This window comes from Mus caroli, unplaced genomic scaffold (assembly GCF_978045245.1).
Source record: "Mus caroli unplaced genomic scaffold, Mus_caroli_1 scaffold_11, whole genome shotgun sequence".
Lineage (NCBI taxonomy): Eukaryota > Metazoa > Chordata > Mammalia > Rodentia > Muridae > Mus > Mus caroli.
Window position 1 is genome coordinate 70,297,676 of NW_028227266.1, and position 17,357 is coordinate 70,315,032.

Here is a 17,357-nt window from a genome sequence, read left to right on the forward strand (position 1 = left end):
CCAAGTGCTGGCATCACAAGATCGAGCCAGTGTCTTCAGTGCTTGAGACTGAACCCAGAGCTTCACGCTTGCTAGGCCAGTGTTCTACTAGCTGAGCAACACCCCCAGCCTTTATACGTATCATTTCTTATAGTGTCCAAAGCAGGTATTTTAAAAACATGTTTTGTTGCTTTTGTGATATAACTGGGCATGCAGAAAATAAACGAAAGGAGAAAAGCGCTACCCTAAGTCCTGATGAGCGAAACAAACCCACTAAGGATATGTTAGTATGTGTCTTAAACCAGCCCCTACTAAAGTCAACATATAGGGTGGGAAGCCATCCTGGACATGCCTACAAATACCTCACACTCAAGGGCTCACTCCTGTGAGCGCAGACACATGCTATTGACCTGCCTCCTCTCTACAGTGCCCGTGAACTCAGCAGTGGACACCCGCAAGCCCACACTGGATTGCACAGGACAGTGGGGGCCAATTCTGGTAAATTCACCATCACAGAGTAATGACAGCCTGTCCCTCTGGACTCTATTAAATATCACTGGAAGTTAAGAGAGAAACACTTCAAAGTAGTTTTATGAATGAGAAAGAGGTTCCCTCCACTCAGAGTGCTGGGGGGACTTGAGCCTGGGTTTCTTCTGTCTCCAGTAGATTTCATAGGTCTGGGTAAACCTGGTCATGGGCGCTTTCTGAAATGTGTATTTCTAAAACAATGTATACAAGTGTTTTGTCTGCATGCATGTCTGTGCACCACATGTGTGCAGTGCCTATGGAAGCCAGAAGAGGGCGGCAGATTTCCTTGGTCTGGAGTTACAGGTATGCCACCCTATGGATCCTCTGGAAGAGCAGCCGCTCATTCTTAACCACGGAGCCATCTCTCTCGCCCTGACAGATGCTTTTTAAAAACCAAGACCTGTGTGTGTAAGTATAAACTATAAGTTGCCAGAATCGACTGACAACCATGGGTAGCTTTGTAAACAACAGAAATGAAGCTCTTTGTGTGACTGATGAAATGTCTGTGAATGAACAACTATATCAAGTGGTGAGCAAAGCCTCCCGGGAGGACCACTGAGATGGCTGACCAGGTAAAAATACTTATTGTGAAGACGGAGGCTAGAGTTCAGGCTCCAGGACCCACGTGAAGATGGAGAGCTGACTCTACAAAGTGTCTTCTATCCTCCACACACATGCACATATACACAGTAAGAGGGCTGGAGAGATGGCTCAGAGGTTAAAAGCACTGTTCTTCCAGAGGTCCTGAGTTCAAACCATCTATAGTGAGACCTGGTGCCCTCTTCTGGCCTGCAGACATATACGCAGGCAGAATGCTATATACATAATAAATCTAAACAAACAACAACAACAAAAAAAAAAAACTAAAGAAACCCAAAAGCTCTCCCTTAGGAGTAGAAAGTCCCAGAAACTACTCAGGGCATGGCCAGCTGCTACTTGAAGTTGCCCATCCATGCAGAATACCCAGAAATTGCAAAATATCTACAGAACTTCAACCACCTACAGCTGGATTTACAGAAACTGTTCCTGTGGGGAGCACCTGAGACCTGAGCATTAGCTATGTCTCAGTGAAGGAATGGAAAAGGCACAAGTCATAACAGCACGGCCCTGCCACCTCTGAGAGCAACTCCTCTCAGATGCCTTCCATGATGGCAGGAGCCCTGAGGCCAGAACTGAAGAACAAAAGTGCAGAAACGCCGCCTGCAGTGGTGTTTGGCTGCACCACTACTTCAAGACCTTCAGTGACCCAAAGGAAATACCTTGTTAGTCTGAATATTGTGGCCTCGAAGGAGATAATCTGCCAACGCAATCTGATTTCAGTTCAAATCACTTATCTTTAAAGATCCATTTCTTTCCTTTTAGTTAGGCATCTGGGTGAGGGAATGTGCATGTGAGTGCAGGTGCCAGCAGAGGCCAGAAGAGGGCGCTCATTGGATCTCCTGGAGTTGGAATTTGCAGGAAACTCTGAGCTGCCCACCAGGTGGAACTGAACTTGGGTCCTCTATAAGAGTAGTGTGTGCTCTTAACTGCTGAGCCATCTCCAGAGCCCCAAATCACTTAGGCTCTTTTTCCTGCTCCCAATCCATACTGTCCAGACAATATCTGAGGTCTAAGCCAGGGCCTATCATACCAAGGGTCTTTGTTCGCTACTTGATTGGTTTCCACTTGACGTTTGTGTGTGTGCACATGCGTGCCTGGTGTCTTCCTCACTCACTCTCTGTCTAGGAATGACCTGGCCAGCCCCAGGGACCCTCCTATCTCTGCCTCTCTGGCACTGGGATTACAGATGCCCACTGGCATGATCTCTGTTTTGCATGCGTGCTAGGGGTCTGAACAGAGGTCCTCGGGTTTATATGGCTTATATTTTACAATGAGCCATCTCCTTAGCTCATCCAGTTGCCTTTGACCAGGTTGTCTAGGCCCTAGAATGATCCATTTCTAGTTAACTAGGTTGACCTTAGCTTATCCAAAAATGACTCCCTAAAAAGATCAGGAGTAAGATACTAAAAAATATATGGCAACCCCATAAACAAAGCAATAAAACTGCCATCAGTTTTCTCTGGTCTGAGAGAGGCCTATCTCATAAAATCTCCACCAGTTCCAACTTCACTCCTAATACAAACTGCGAAGCACCCTGGAGGTTTTAAGAGCTATTTCTGCTTATATACAAAGCTGAATGAGGAATTCATTGATTTTTGAATTTAAGCCTTCTTTGCTGGCCTTGAGCACCAGGCCCGTCTTTTATCAAAATCCTGACAATGCTAACGTCTCCCCCTGAGTTTGAGCTTTTCTCAGTCTCTCTGTTACTCTCCTGAGAGCAGAACACATGTGTGTTTCTGGTTTAGGGTCATTCCACTCTCACAAATTATTCCTCTTTAGCAATTCAGGTTTTCCTGTCATCTCAGAAGTCCTGGTATTTCTTTGTGTGGGTTTGTCTCAAGTGTTGAGTATTAGGCTTGTAAATACTCACCCCCAGCTGGTAACTGCTTTGGGCAGTTGCAAACAGACTATCTTGGGACTGGGAAATGGCAATGAATTGGACCACAGTTTGCTGATAGCTCTGGCAATGATACATACACACTCAGGAAGATGGGCCAGGAATGAGACTGGACTATGTGGTTTGGTCAGTGGTCCCCAATGTGTAGGGTGGTTTGGGGACTACGGCACAGTGTGGACCCTCACTGGACAGTTGGCAGTCTTGGAGCCTTTGTAGGGGAACCATTACTGAAGGGACACAGCACCATCAGATAATTTCTTTGGGGAATAACTTATATCCTTTTCAAAGCAATGAAGCCATTAGTCTAAATCACAGATCAAATCCTTCCCACTTAACTCTCTACAACATGATAAGCTGCCCCCCACTCCAAAGAAAGGGTCTTGATTACATCAAGCTAGAAAGAGTAAAAGTCCAAGGCTTCCTATATCCCCCTGGTGGCCCAGACGTGTTCTCCTCAGCCTGGCTCCAGCCCGGGTGCCCACAGCCTGGCTCCAGCGTGTACCCACACACCTCCATCTGCTTGATGAGTCGGCTGCGGTCATCCTTAAGGTGGCTCTTGGCCTCCAGCTCATACTCCAGGTTCTTCAGCGACTGCTCCAGAAGCTGCCGTTTTGTGAGAGCTTCCTCCTCAGCTCGCTGGTAGTCCCGCAACTCTTCCTCCTTGAGGCGTAACTAGAAGGAGAGCGTGTGTGAAGGTCCCTTGGGCAGTAGGAATGGCAAGGAATTGAAATGATATTGGATAGCTCTGGCAATGATAGAGAACACATGCCTGCATACAGGTTTGCATACCATGTGCATGCCTCGCTCAAGGAGGCCAGAAAACAGAGCGCACAGGCCCATCCCAAAGCAAAGAGGGGCAAACCCCACCTCTCTCTAGACTTCAATTTTCCATGTTATAAAAAGAGAGTGTTTTTCCTTTGTAAGCAGTTCACTGTTAGGTTATAAAGTCAATTGATTAGGTGTGGACTACTATTTTAACTACATAGAACACACACAATAAAGTATGAACAAGCACTGTGATGTTTTTGTATTATATATTAACATATTTGGATGGATGGACGTGTCATTAGGTGGGCTGTGGTCAAAGCCACTTGACAGTCATTTAAGTAGCTAAGCATTCTTGTATCAGCACTGTCTTAAGAGAGGTTTAACGTTTTAAAATAAAAACTAAATTAATGGTCTCTAAGCAACTAGCAGGCACAAAATCCAAGAACAAAATCATACTCATTTGGTAACAACCAATGCTGTGTAGAAGAAATGGTCACCCATAATGACAGTGCTCTTTTCATCCACAAGGTGGCGCTCATCTAATAGTTTTGAAGAATGTACAACAACAGTTTGAGTCTCAGGAGCCGGGCCATGACACTAGCAAGGGAAATGCCAAAATCAACCTGGCTGGCTGATTCAATGATGCTCAACCCTGGCTCTTTGGTTGCCAATGTCAAACCCTCCTGGAGTAGGCACAGAGCTAACAACAGAACACCACAGAGATTTATTCCTTGAAGGAGTCCACAGAAAAGCTGGGGAAGCTCTGAAGGATCAGGCTAGCATAAGACGACCCCGGTCCAGCACTGCATTCTGACAGAGATGAAGATGCCCATTTCCAATACAATGGAGAGCCCCCAGCTATAGTCTCCTCTCCCCCAGCCTGGAACCTGCTTACTCAGGGGTGGAGTTTCCTGCTCATTCGTTCTGCCACGCCCACTGCTGGACGGTGCCGCTTTGCTGTTTGGAGCTACACACGTACTCATCCTGCTACTGGACCCCGAGTTATTTGGCGGGAATCGGGTCCCCTTCCCCCTTCCTTTATAACTGAGTGTCGGAACAAGTAAAATTGAGCTTTGATCAGAATGAAACTGTCTTTGCTCCGTTTCTTCTTCCTCCCTGTCTAGTTCCTCTCTTTTTAGTCTGAGTTGCCATCTCAGTTGAACCGTTCGTTGCGAGCTGCTGGCCGGCCGCAACACCCAGCCACTTCTAGCACAGTCCCACTTGAGAGAAAATGACTTGTAGACACAGGCCCTGGTCTGGTTTGGGTGTCAATGGTGAGTGAAACAGAGAGCACAGGGCAGTCATCCACAGAGAACACAAAATGGGGAGCTCTCTGGACCTGATACACTCACTGCAGAGAAACACTACGTTTCTCTGGGTGTCAATGTCCCCATTACAACATAGGGAAAATATTAAAATGTACTTTATCTGAGAATTAGATGATACCCAAAAATAGTGATCACAAAGAATGCTAATCAAATAAACAATTTCCTTCTTGGCATCCTCTGAAACACCATGCACACCTCTCCTAATACCTACCATACCGCCACCACCACCACCACCTCCACCACCACCACCTCCACCGCCACCACCTCCACCGCCACCACCTCCACCGCCACCGCCACCACCACCACCACCACCACCACCTCCACCGCCACCACCACCACCACCACCACCACCTCCACCGCCACCACCACCACCACCACCACCACCTCCACCACCACCACCACCACCACCACCACCACCACCTCCTCCTCCTCCTCCTCCTCCTTTTTCTCTTCCTTTACCCCCTAACACCACCTCCACTTAGCAGGGGGCTGGGGTTCCATCTCCTAACACCTTTAAGTGCCCTCCCGAGAGCACTCAGTAACTCAGAGAGAACAGTTAGCACAGCCCGAGCATCCCCAGTTCCGAAGCCCAAAATGCAGGGCTGGAGAGAAACTGATCAGTGGTTAAAACCATGAATTTGGGGGCTGGTGAGATGGCTCAGTGGGTAAGAGCACCCCACTGCTCTTCCGAAGGTCCAGAGTTCAAATCCCAGCAACCACATGGTGGCTCACAACCATCCGTAATGAGATCTGACTCCCTCTTCTGGAGTGTCTGAAGACAGCTACAGTGTACTTACATATAATAAATAAAAATATATATATAAACAAAAACAAACCATGAGTTTGGCTCCTGGTACCCACATGGCAGCTCACAACCATCAGTAACTCCAGTTCCAGGAGATCCGATGCCTTCCTCCTCCTGGCATCTCTAGGCACCAGGCTCACATGTGGTGCAACAATATACATGTAGGAAAAATAATTATATTCATAAAATAAATCCTTAAAAAAGGACAAAACTTTGGAGCATTTGACTCCGAAATCCAAAGCTAAAACAGTCTGCATTGTGGATTTTTTTTTTTTTTTGGTTTTTCGAGACAGGGTTTCTCTGTATAGCCCTGGCTGTCCTGGAACTCACTTTGTAGACCAGGCTGGCCTCGAACTCAGAAATCTGCCTGCCTCTGCCTCCCAAGTGCTGGGATTAAAGGCGTGCGCCACCACGCCCGGCTTGCATTATAGATTTTGAGATTGGAAATGGCAAACAAGTAAAAATCTCCACAAATAACTTCAAGATCTCTGAGATCAGAAATACTCCTAGCACCAAGCATTTGAGGTAAGGAACACTCCCCCACAGAGCATCCAAGAGTAACTTGTTCTCAGATAATAATAAGCAAGACAGAAAGCCCTAAACAGGACATCTGTCTTACCCCATCCCAGGGGTATCACAGAAGAGACAGAAAAAGTGGATGAGACAGGGAGGGGTGTCATGCTTTGGAGCACTGTCACAGCAAGGCACAGTCATTGCACTAAGCAGCTGGGACGAGACTGAGCCACCAACCTTCCATCACAGAGCTGGAGGAGCTCACACGGCCCCGCCCCTTCCTGAGGATTTAAAAGTCAGCTAATTGTTGTTCATGGAGAGAACTACAGCTTTTCTTCAGTGGTGTAGTTGTCCAGGCTCCTAAGAGCAACCCTAACGTGACAGGGACCAACACCAATGGGAAAGTGGGAGGACCAGATGGGCAAAGGGGATCAGCAGGAGAGAGGAGACCAGAGAGGGTGCTGAGGTGAACAGGATCAAGAGACAGGAGATCCACATGTGAGATGTCGTAACGAGACCCACTACCGTATAAATGAATCAACCTGCTAATAAATTAGCAGATAATTTGTTGATACGATAATAAATTGTCATATAAATTATTTTATCTACTAATAAAAATGCCAGTAAGCAAATACCTTTTAACCTGTTAGTACCACCTTTAAGTTGTTAGCAGGATTAAGTAAATGAACTAAATACGAACTCTAAGCCTTACCTCCTAAAGGTCAAAGGCCACCCTCATCTGAATCCGGGTGTCTCACACCACAGGCAGAATGGTAGCCGTCTGGCCCTACCATATCTGCTTCCTTATCTGTGAAGAGGATCTTCATGGTTCCTTCTCCACTGAAGTGTCTAGCCCCAAAATGTTTACACAAATAGCCATGTGGATCCCTGTTTAGGGTCACAGTGACACAGTGGCCTTTTGAAGTTAAAACAGACCAGGTATTTGATGTGTTCTGGCAAATGTCTGAGCCCTTCCATCCGTCTGCTCTAAAAATGAAAAGAATATTCTTTTCGCAGCTAAGAGAGCTGTGATGTCAGCGTGCCAGAGTCTGTTTTCTTGGAACCCTGTATCACATAACCCTGGGGCAGAGGGGACGCGTTATCAGGGCTCTCTCAGAACTGTTCTGGAAATCTGTAATAAATACCCATTGTTCTTTGATGGGTTCAGCACTGACTCAGGGGGAAACCTTCCTTTGATCATCAAAGAAATTAAAAGTTTGTTTTGTTTTCCTTAAAACTTGTTTTCCTGCAGAATCTGTGAGCTCTTCGCACTGGAGGCTGGGGTGGGGTGTGGAGTTAAGAAAGAAAGAGCAGTGTGTATCGATGTCCAGGACCTAAGTGCCTCCACTATACCACTGCATTATCGTGTTTAGCATTAAGCTACTAATGGTTTGCAGAAGGCGATGCTGAGACTGCTGAGACCTCTTGCTTGCCGTCAGTTGGCACAGGCTAGACTCACAGCCAGGAGTGGGGGTGCACACCTATGATCCTAGCACTTGGGAGCATGGGGCAGAACTGACACGGGAGACAACAGACAGACAGACAGACAGACAGACAGACAGAAATGGGTAGTCATGGAGCTTCCCAGCCTCCAACACCCAACGTCCCCATTGACTTTTCTCTTCCTAGCTCAAGAATGCAATCACTGCATTTCTTTCCTCTGTTATTCTTAACTATCAAGCCAAGACTGTGTCTTAGGGCAGCCAAGCAGGCTCAGCAGGTAAGATGCTCGCCGCGCTAGCCTGACTATCTCAGCTTGATCCCCGAACCCTCGGAAAGGGAGGAGAAACTAACTCCACAAAGTTATCCCCTGAGCTCCACGCCTTCACTTACATCTTCACATACACACAGCACACGCCCGCAATGATAAATAATAAACAACAAAAATAATACGTTTTAATTATGTCAGTATTCGTAAACTCCTGAGACTGAACCAAGGCTAGACCCCACAAAGCCACATGCCCAGTCCCTGAGGGCATCTCTTAGTTTATTTTTACAATGGCTATCGGATTCTTATCTACCCCAATAGAAGTCAAGAGACCATGGTCAGGACTGCAGAGATGGCTCTTGACTTGAGAGCCTTTGCTTCTCAATCGTGAGGGCCAGAGTTTGGATCCCAGCCCCTACATCAGGGAGCCCACAAACACGTGCAACACCTCTTCCAAAAAATCAACAACCTCTTTTGTTCTCCGTGGGCACCAGCACACATGTGGGTGCAAACAGACATACTCACGTGGAAACATGCATACACACATGACCAATCAAGCAAAATGGCTGTTAAAAGAACCTAGTCATCTTAAAAAGAAAAAGTTGTTAAAAAAAAAAAAAAAACCCTCGTCACTTCCTGCCATCTTGTTCTAGGGATAATAGAAGGCATGGATGCGAATGACATGTTTGGACACGGATAGACACAATGTCATTGCTCTATAAAAGGTGATTCAACTTTTCAGGCAGAAAACTTTGGACGGAACCAGAACGTGGCCCAGTTAAAGCTGTTCCTGTTTCGCTTGTGTGTCAGTGGGAGTTTTGCCTCTTAGGATGCTACCTACATATAATCACTCGAGAACACAGACCAAACAAGCCCCAAAGCTTCCCTAAGCATTTCCCCATCCCAGCCCCCTCAACAGAAGCCTTGAAAAGCAAGCTGGAGGACAACACTCTCAGAAGAGATAAAGGAGAGGATTTCCCGGCAGGCAGGCAGGCGTTACCTCATCCTGCATCTTCGAGGTTGCCAGTCTGGCCTTTTCCACTTCCAGGCATTTCTCCTTCAGTTGTGTCTGCATTTCCGCAAGCTCCCGGCGGTTCTTCTCCTTATACTCACCCAGCTGCTTCTGCAGCTCCAAAGAGGATGTGCGGGAGGCTTCAGCAATGTCAGCCATCTAGAGGAAGCAGCGTGGTATGAGGGGACCCTGCCATGCTCCCTCTGGAGTCCATTCTGACATGGAAAGCATCTCCTCTCATCCCTGCCAAGCACCAGGCCTGGGCTGTGAGGTCTGGCTTAACCCTGCCTTGGGGACAGCATGGAAGAGTGACTAGGGGCTGGGTACACAGCCCTGAGATGGGAACTTTGCTTTTCCCTAACCAGTGCATGGTTGAGGTGTAGCCTTAGCCACTGAGGACCTTGGCCCTGTCCTTTTAGAAACACTGAATCCCATCCACCTTCCAGAGGGGCTGCCAGAGTTAAGACAAAGCCCAGAGAGAACTCTAGTTAGAGCTGAAGAAGTCACTAGCAAAATGCCTGGCCCAGGGGAGGTATCAGAAAATGGTAGCCTCCAGTGTGCACTTCTAGAAGGTAGGGAGCCCGGCAGCATCAGTGTGTGCCTTTCCCTGAGAGTGTGAGCTGAGGGGCAGAAGTTTCAGAGTTTAGGAACTGCCTTTGGAACTCCTGAATGTCAGAGAGACATGACTATGCAGACTGCCCAGAGGCCTCAACTCCAGTTTAAGGACCATTGGTTAAGTGTGTGTCCACACCAGACCAGCTCTGTTTATTGTTAGCAAGTGACCGGGTACCCAGGGCCCTGAGGGGTTTGGTGTTTATGTTTTTAGCTAAGTTTCTTGCATCTGGAGTTTTTACTGAGTCCAGGGAATGGCTGCAGGGCCTCGGCACCGTCCAGGTGCATCTGTGCTTGGGGGATGATGGGTTTCCTGAGCCTTTGCGGGAGGAAGCGCTGGGCTCTCCCAGGCCCACCTGCCTTTGCTCGGCCGCCTGCCCTCTCACCTCCTTCTGCAGCTTCTCGATGGTCTTGTCCAGGTGCCACCGCTCGCTCTCCATCTCGTTCTTCAGCTTTCGCAGCTGCTCCTTCTGCTCCGCCTCGTCCCGGAGTTTCTCCAGGAGTTCCTTCTGCTCCTGGGAGACCTGGCTCAGCTCTCTCTGCGGATGGAAAAACTCAGCAGTGTCACTCACCAACCTGGTCACCCTCTGCCACAGGTGGCCAGGGGAACTTCACACCACAAAGGCAATGAAACGAATCACCTCTAGGCAAAGGGGAAGGAGTCAGGGGATCAGGGACTGAAAAGGCAAATTGATGTAGCCAGCGGCCTCCATAAGAGCAGAGGTGGAGGGGGAGTACACGGAGCAGCCACATGGCTGGTGGGGTTTAGGCTAGACTCCTCAATCTGAATGTCTGTCCTTAAAACAGGACAGTGATCTCGCAGACCAATCGAAACCAACTGGGCAAGCACCCTAGCAGCTGAGCTCAATCTCCAGCCTAGTACAGGGACTTTTTTTTTTTAATTCATTTATTTATATATTTATTTTTCTTGAGACAGGGTTTCTCTGTGTAGCTCTGGCTGTCTTGGAAGTCACTCTGTAGACCAAGCTGGCTTCAAACTCAGAGATCCGCCTGCCTCTGCCTCCCAAGTGCCAGGATTAAATGCATGTACCGCTGTCACCACCCGGCACAGGAACTCTTAATGCCTGTCTGGTCTCGTGTCCTTGCAAGAGGCTGCATAGAAAAATGGTTGACATTTGGACACAGTGCTTAACGGTTTATAATCTGCTGTCACATGCAGTTACCCATGCATCTTGAAGCTACCCCTAAGTCGTCCCAGGCTCCCCTGGGTTTGCAGAGGATACTCTAGGTGTGCTTGCCAAGTGTACAGCAAGGGAGTGAAAATCTGGGGTTGTCTCCTGGTTCCTGGACTTGGACAGCAGGAGGGCAGGATGTGCTTCAGCAGCCAACATTGCCAGGCTGCTGAAGTTCACCCCTTCAGGGAACCAAGACCAACAAAAGCTGTTAGGGAAAAGAGAACAAAGAAAAATATTCAGGTGTGGGAGTTGGAATAGGAATGGCCCCCATAGACTCATGTGTTTGAATGCTTGGCCCTTAGGGAGTGGCACTATCAGGAGTTGTGGCCTTGTTGGAGGTAGTGTGTCACTGTGGGGGCAGGCTTTGGAATCTCCTATGCTTAAGCTATGGCCAGTATAGCATACAGTCCCTTTCTGCTCCTTGTGGATCAAGATGTAGAACTCTCGGCTCCTCCCAGCACCACATCTGCCTGCACACTGCCAAGCTTCCCACCATGGTGATAATGGACTGAACTCTGAAACTGCAAGCCAGCCCAATGAAATGTTTGTCTTTATAAGAGTGGCCTTGGTCATGGTGTCTCTTCACAGCAAGAGAACCCTAAGATATGCCAGTGTGAGGGCCATCGGCCCACTACAGCTATAGCTGACCATGCAGCAAGAGCGGGTGAGACCCTGAGGTGTCTGTTTGGAATTTACTTTCTGGAGTTGGGGAGGAAAAGAAAGAAGAGGAGTTGTTAAAATCAGTGAGGTTGATTCCAACATGTGGGAAAAACTCTAAGGATCTAGATATCAAAAATGTGGCTACTTCTCCCCCCCTCCCCTGAAACCCTCCACCACCCATACTAGTCCTGGCAGTGGTGGTGCATGCCTTTAATCCCAGCACTCGAGAGGCTCGGGAGGCAGAGCTCAGTGAGTTTGAGTCTGGCCTGGTCGACAAAGCTAGTTCCAGGACAGCCAAGGTTACATGAGAAAAACCCTGTCTCAAACACAACACAACACAACACAACACAACAGGTGGGAAGCAATAGAGGAAGATATCCCTGTTAACCTCTGGCTTCCACAGATGCCTGTGTGTGTGGTCCTATACACACAAGCCAATTCTTCATCTTCGCCAATGGTGGTGGTGGTGGTGTGACCCTGGGACAGCATGGGCAGATGCACTCACATGTGTGCATATATACACACACATATACACACATACACATATACAAACACTCATATACACACATACACAAACACACACACAAACAACACATTTCCACACCCATCCACATCCACCTTTCAAAGGTCCCAAGCTTGCTTGATTTTGAATGAATTTGGGCCATGTCTTTGAGGCAGTGACTTTTTAGAAAATTTTTCTCTCAATCCACCCCCGTGCCCCGTGTGTGTGTGTGTGTGTGTGTGTGTGTGTGTGTGTGTGTGTAGAACACATTTCTTAGAGAGCTGAGGAGACAGAACATTTTTCTAGGTGGCATTTCTAAGGGACATTTTAAGATTATCTGAGATAATGCTCAAATTCAAGTTTATGGATTCCCATCTGTTCCAAACACTGTGACTCCACGTGAAAAGGCTAGGATTTACATTCTATGTTTAGGGATATCCTACTGCTGTTTGCTGAATCTGATATAAGAGGTAGTCATATAGCTATTAATTTTTAAAATATTTTTTCCTTAAAAGAAGGCTCTTAGAGCTGGAGAGTTGGCTTAGCAATTAAGAACACTGACTGCTCTTCCAGAGGTCCTGAGTTCAATTCCCAGCAACCACATGGTGACTCATGACCATCTGTAAAGGGATCAGATGCCCTCTTCTGTGTTTGAAGACAGTGACAGTGTAGCATATTCACAAATATTAAATAAATAAATCCTTTGTGTGTGTGTGTGTGTGTGTGTGTGTGTGTGTGTGAGAGAGAGAGAGAGAGAGAGAGAGACACGATCTTGGTGCATATCCCCCTTCCCCCCGAGGCATCTGTGTGCTGAGACAGCAGACAGGGAAAGCCCTGTCACTTCTGAGGCTGCTCTGTAGTTACTATGCTCCCACAGCTCTGAGAACCTTCCTCCTGTCTCCTTCATCCCTGGGAGCTTAGTGAACCTTGGTTTCTGATCTTAGTCATGTAGTCAAAGGCTCTGCATCCAATAACAGGTAATGATCCCCAAGCTCAAGGCCGCCATTGCAGAACCACCTACTCTGGATCTCAGAATCACCTATCTGGTGATTCCCCACCCTCCACCCCACCCTGCACATGCAAATTTTATTCCACTATTAGGGTTTGTATTGTTAGCATCATCTCTGAGGCTTCCAAGTGCCTCACTCAACATTGCTCCCAGAGTTAAAGCTGCAGAGGGGACTCAGGGACCTGGCTCAGTGGGTACAGTACCTGCTGTACAGGCATGAGGATCTGAGCTCAGATCCCTAGCACCCAAGGAAAAGCCAGGTGTCATGATGTCTGAGTGTGACTCCTGCTCAGCACTACAGGAGAGAACTTAGGAAAACGAGCCTTGTGCACTTGGAACTCTGAACCATGGCTCCAAGTTTGACTCACTTCCTGTTTGCTGTCCCCCACCAGACCCTGCAAACCAGTGGGTTCCCCACTGTAAACCTCAACAACCTGCTGGAGCCAGCCCTTTGCCTGTCACCTTCCCCAAAACTCACCCCGAGGATATTTGGGCAGCATTTTAAAAACCTGAGAGAGAAGGACAGAAAGAAGGGACACTGAGGCCACTGTGCAAAGGTCAACTTACAGATCTAACACTGGCTTTGACTACAGTGGACTTCGAATAATCTTCCTGACATCCAAATGGGAAAACCTCGTTTTCTACGAACCTCCTGGTTTTGAAGACAGATAGCTATCTGGTCTCAAGGAAATGACTTCTTCCTGCCTCTTTCCATAGCCATTTTTGAAGGAGTGACATCATAGTATGGAATGTGTTTGCCCAAGGGAGAAGGGAAATTGGCTTCTGCAGAGAGGCCACTCCATGCCACCTGAGAGACAAGTCCGGTTAGCCTTCATACACAGTTTGTATTTTATCTCTGCAAAACTGTCGAGAATTTTCCCACCAAGGATTTCTCAGCCTTGGCACAGTGACATTTAGACCAGAAAAGTTCATGGTTGTGGGGCTGGCCTGTGCTTTCTACGATGCTCAGAGTAGACCTGCAGTATCTTCCCACTGTGACAATTTAAACCTCTCCGGAAATTACCAACTGTCCCCTACCTCTGAGTCACCAGTCTAGATGGGCCATCTGAAACTCAGGGTGGCTATGCAGGTGAAAGGCACTCTCTGAAAGGACAGGCCCCGTGGCCATGTCTACCTACATGACTGAGTAAGGGAAAGCTGGGGCTTACCTGAGCTTGCTCCAGCTCCTTCTCCAGAGCCCTTCTGGCACATGTGGCTTCTTTTTCTTCCTTTCTGGCATGCACAAGGGCTTCCTCCAGCTGCTGTACTTCACTCTACAATGAAACAGATAGGTCAAAAGATGTAAGGACAAGAGATGGCCATGGTCATGGTGTGCCTGTCATGGGATAAAGATGATAAGGTGCCTGGGTGTATCCCCCTCTGGAGTCCCACTTTTATGTACATGTGACTTTCTGGATTACTCTGGTGTCTTGTTTTGTTTTCCATTAATACAAGTACCCACGCTTTACCCCTAGGTATGCAGAAACTCCACGTAGCGCAAGGCCCTGCTGTAGAAGGCATGCAGGTGCCCAGATGGTGCCCAGGATGGCCCTCTGCCACTCAGCTGCCGTTTCTCACCACCTCTTTCCCTAACTGCTTCCTACTTTAAAGCCTGGGCAAACCAGATAACTGGTTTGCTAAAAATCTCCAAAAATATCAGCTATGTGTTAAAGAAAAGATGTCTTTAGTGAGTCAGCCTACTGGAGGTGTGACAATGGCCTCTGCAGGTGTTGGGAGGTTCCCCAGTGAGCCTCAGGGAGGTTAGTATATCTGATGCCTGAGTCTCTGGGGACTGTGTGGCCTAGGCCTATGCTTGCAGTTTACCTTGGCATCTTAACTAAATCCTGACTGCCTTCCCCACCTCTGAAATCACTTTCAGGAAGGAGGGCTGTAAGCCACCAAACCCCAGCCAAGGCCCTGCCTTACCTCACACTTCCGGAGTGTCTCCTTTGCTTGGGCCTCGTCACCCTTCACATCCTCCATCTGTCTCTGTAGCTGGGCTGCCCTGCGCTCCAGCTCTGCAATCCTCCCCCGCAGCTTCTCATTTTCCTCCTTCAGCGCTTTCTCACGCAGGTCAGCCTCCGCCTGGCTCTGCTCGGAGGAGTTGCTCCTGCTGGCCAGGACCTCAACATTCTGTGAACAAGGAGAAAAAGTGCTGAGTATTCATAGGTGGTCCCCAACCTGTGGAGGAAGTTGCTGCTGGAACCTCCTGGTATATGTCTGCCATCCCAGTAACAGGAGGATGAGGCAGGATGGTTGAAAATCCCAGGCTAGCCTGAGATAGTTGGTGAATTTGAAGCTAGCCTAGGCAACCTAGAGAGACTATCTCAAGATTAAAGATTTTTTAAAAGTTGGAGATGTAACTTCATGGCTATAGGCTTGCTTATCATCATCATCATCATCATCATTTCTTGTTTTCTTCCTCGTCCTTCCTTCCTTTTCTCCCTCTTCCTCCTCCATCTTTTTTTTTTTTTCCTTCTCCAAAACACACTTTGTCTATGTAATAGCACTGTGTCCTAGAACTCACTACATAGACTAGGCTGGCCTTAAACTCACAGAGATCCTCCTGCCTGTTTCATGAGTGCTGAGATTAAAGGCGTGTGCCACCACCACCCAGCTGAGGGAATCACACTTCAATACTCAGTAGTGAAAAAACAAGCTGAATGTCAGAGGAAGAAGATAGGGTGAGTGACAGCCTGCAGGCCACTTGCTGCCTGTCACCTACTCTTAAGTAGAGCTGTGGACTTATGCTCCGCCCTTTCTCTGAGCTCGCCACCTTCTAAGGAGCCTAGGTGCTATTCTCATCCCACCTTAAAGATGGGGAAAACGGGAGGCTGGGGGCATAGCAGCTCCATTAGCAAAATGCTTGCCCCTGGGTGTGGTCCCTAGCATCACATACATGGGGTGTGTGACACACTCTCCAGCATTAAGATGGTGCAAGCAGGAGGAAGAGGAGGTCAAAATCATCCTCAGCTACATAATGAATTTGAGGCTAGCCTGGGCTACACATGACCTTGTAACAAACAAAACACATCAAGACAGCACCTTTCACAAAATGAATCTACAACTAAATTCTAGAACTAAAACTATTTCAACTCTTAGAAGACCCAGGAATGCCTATCTGTGTCTACACAAAGCTCCCTCTGCTACAGTAACAAAAGCACAGATGACAAAAGGACAGACAGATGTCTCTGTGAGTGTTTGCCTGCATGCTTTATGTATACCACGTGTGTAAAGTACCCAAGGCGGCCAGAAGAGGGCATTGTAGCCCCTAGGACTGGAATTACAGGTGGTTGTGAGTTTGCAAATCACTGTGAGAGGAGGTTGTGGGAAGTCATAAACTTTCACAATGCTGCAGATAGCAGTAGCAGCATAACAAGGTGGCCCACAGAACAAGAGGAAAGATTGACCAATCAGATCATGGTAGAATAAAGAATTCTTCACCTTCATAATAAAAAGATAACCCACTTAAAACAAAACAAAACAAAACACAGTTTCTCACACAGTTCTGACTGTCCTGGAACTCACTATCTTCATAGGCTGGCCTCTAACTCACAGAGATCTGCCTGCCTCTGTCTCCTGAGTGCTGAAATCAAAGGCATGCATCTCAATGGCCAGAAAACCACCCACTCTTGATGTAGGCAAAGGATAAGAATAGATTTGTTTCCAAAGAAGATACAGAAACAAGCACATGAGGAGCTGCTCAGTACTCTTAGTTACTCGGCAAGGGCAAATCAGAACGACCAAGCACACGTGCTTAGTGCTAGGGATGATACGGAAAAGCTAAAACGCTCATGCATTGCTGAGAAAATATAAAACTGTGCAGCCATGCAGGAAAGCTGTCAGCTCTTCAAAGCAATGTTAAACCAAGTTCCCCCGAGGCCATCATGCTCAGTCTTCTTTATATCCTAAGAGAAATAAAAACCCCCACTTACATAAAAACGTATATACGCAAGCTCAAGACTTCATTATTCATTATTCATGGTGTCCTAAAAGCGGAAACAACTCACATTCCCATTGACGAATGAATGGGTAAAGAAAGTGTGAATCCAGACAATGAGCCGTAACAGGGAGTAAAATGCTGATGTAGGCTACAACAGAAATCATGATGCTAAGTGAAAGATCCTAGATTGCTGTGGAAGGGGAGTTCTGGAATGGCAAATCTAAAGATACAGAAAAAATAGCTTAATGATTGGCCAAGGCTAGAGGGAGGGTATGGGAAAGAGGTGGGGAGGGTTTG

At 47.6% G+C, this 17,357-nt stretch overlaps 1 protein-coding gene across 2 annotated transcripts in view; it reads right to left on the minus strand.

The window, feature by feature from the left end:
* Cgnl1 (cingulin like 1) overlaps positions 1 to 17,357 on the minus strand; it is a 156,663-nt gene that overhangs the window by 15,310 nt on the left and 123,996 nt on the right. For both annotated transcript variants that reach the window (XM_021171400.2, XM_029481707.2), the window contains exons 9-13: positions 15,044 to 15,250; positions 14,287 to 14,391; positions 10,137 to 10,289; positions 9,127 to 9,297; positions 3,515 to 3,676 (exon numbers count right to left, since the gene is read on the minus strand). In XM_021171400.2, coding sequence (XP_021027059.1) covers positions 3,515 to 3,676; positions 9,127 to 9,297; positions 10,137 to 10,289; positions 14,287 to 14,391; positions 15,044 to 15,250 — 798 coding nt within the window. The remainder of the gene's footprint in view (positions 1 to 3,514; positions 3,677 to 9,126; positions 9,298 to 10,136; positions 10,290 to 14,286; positions 14,392 to 15,043; positions 15,251 to 17,357) is intronic.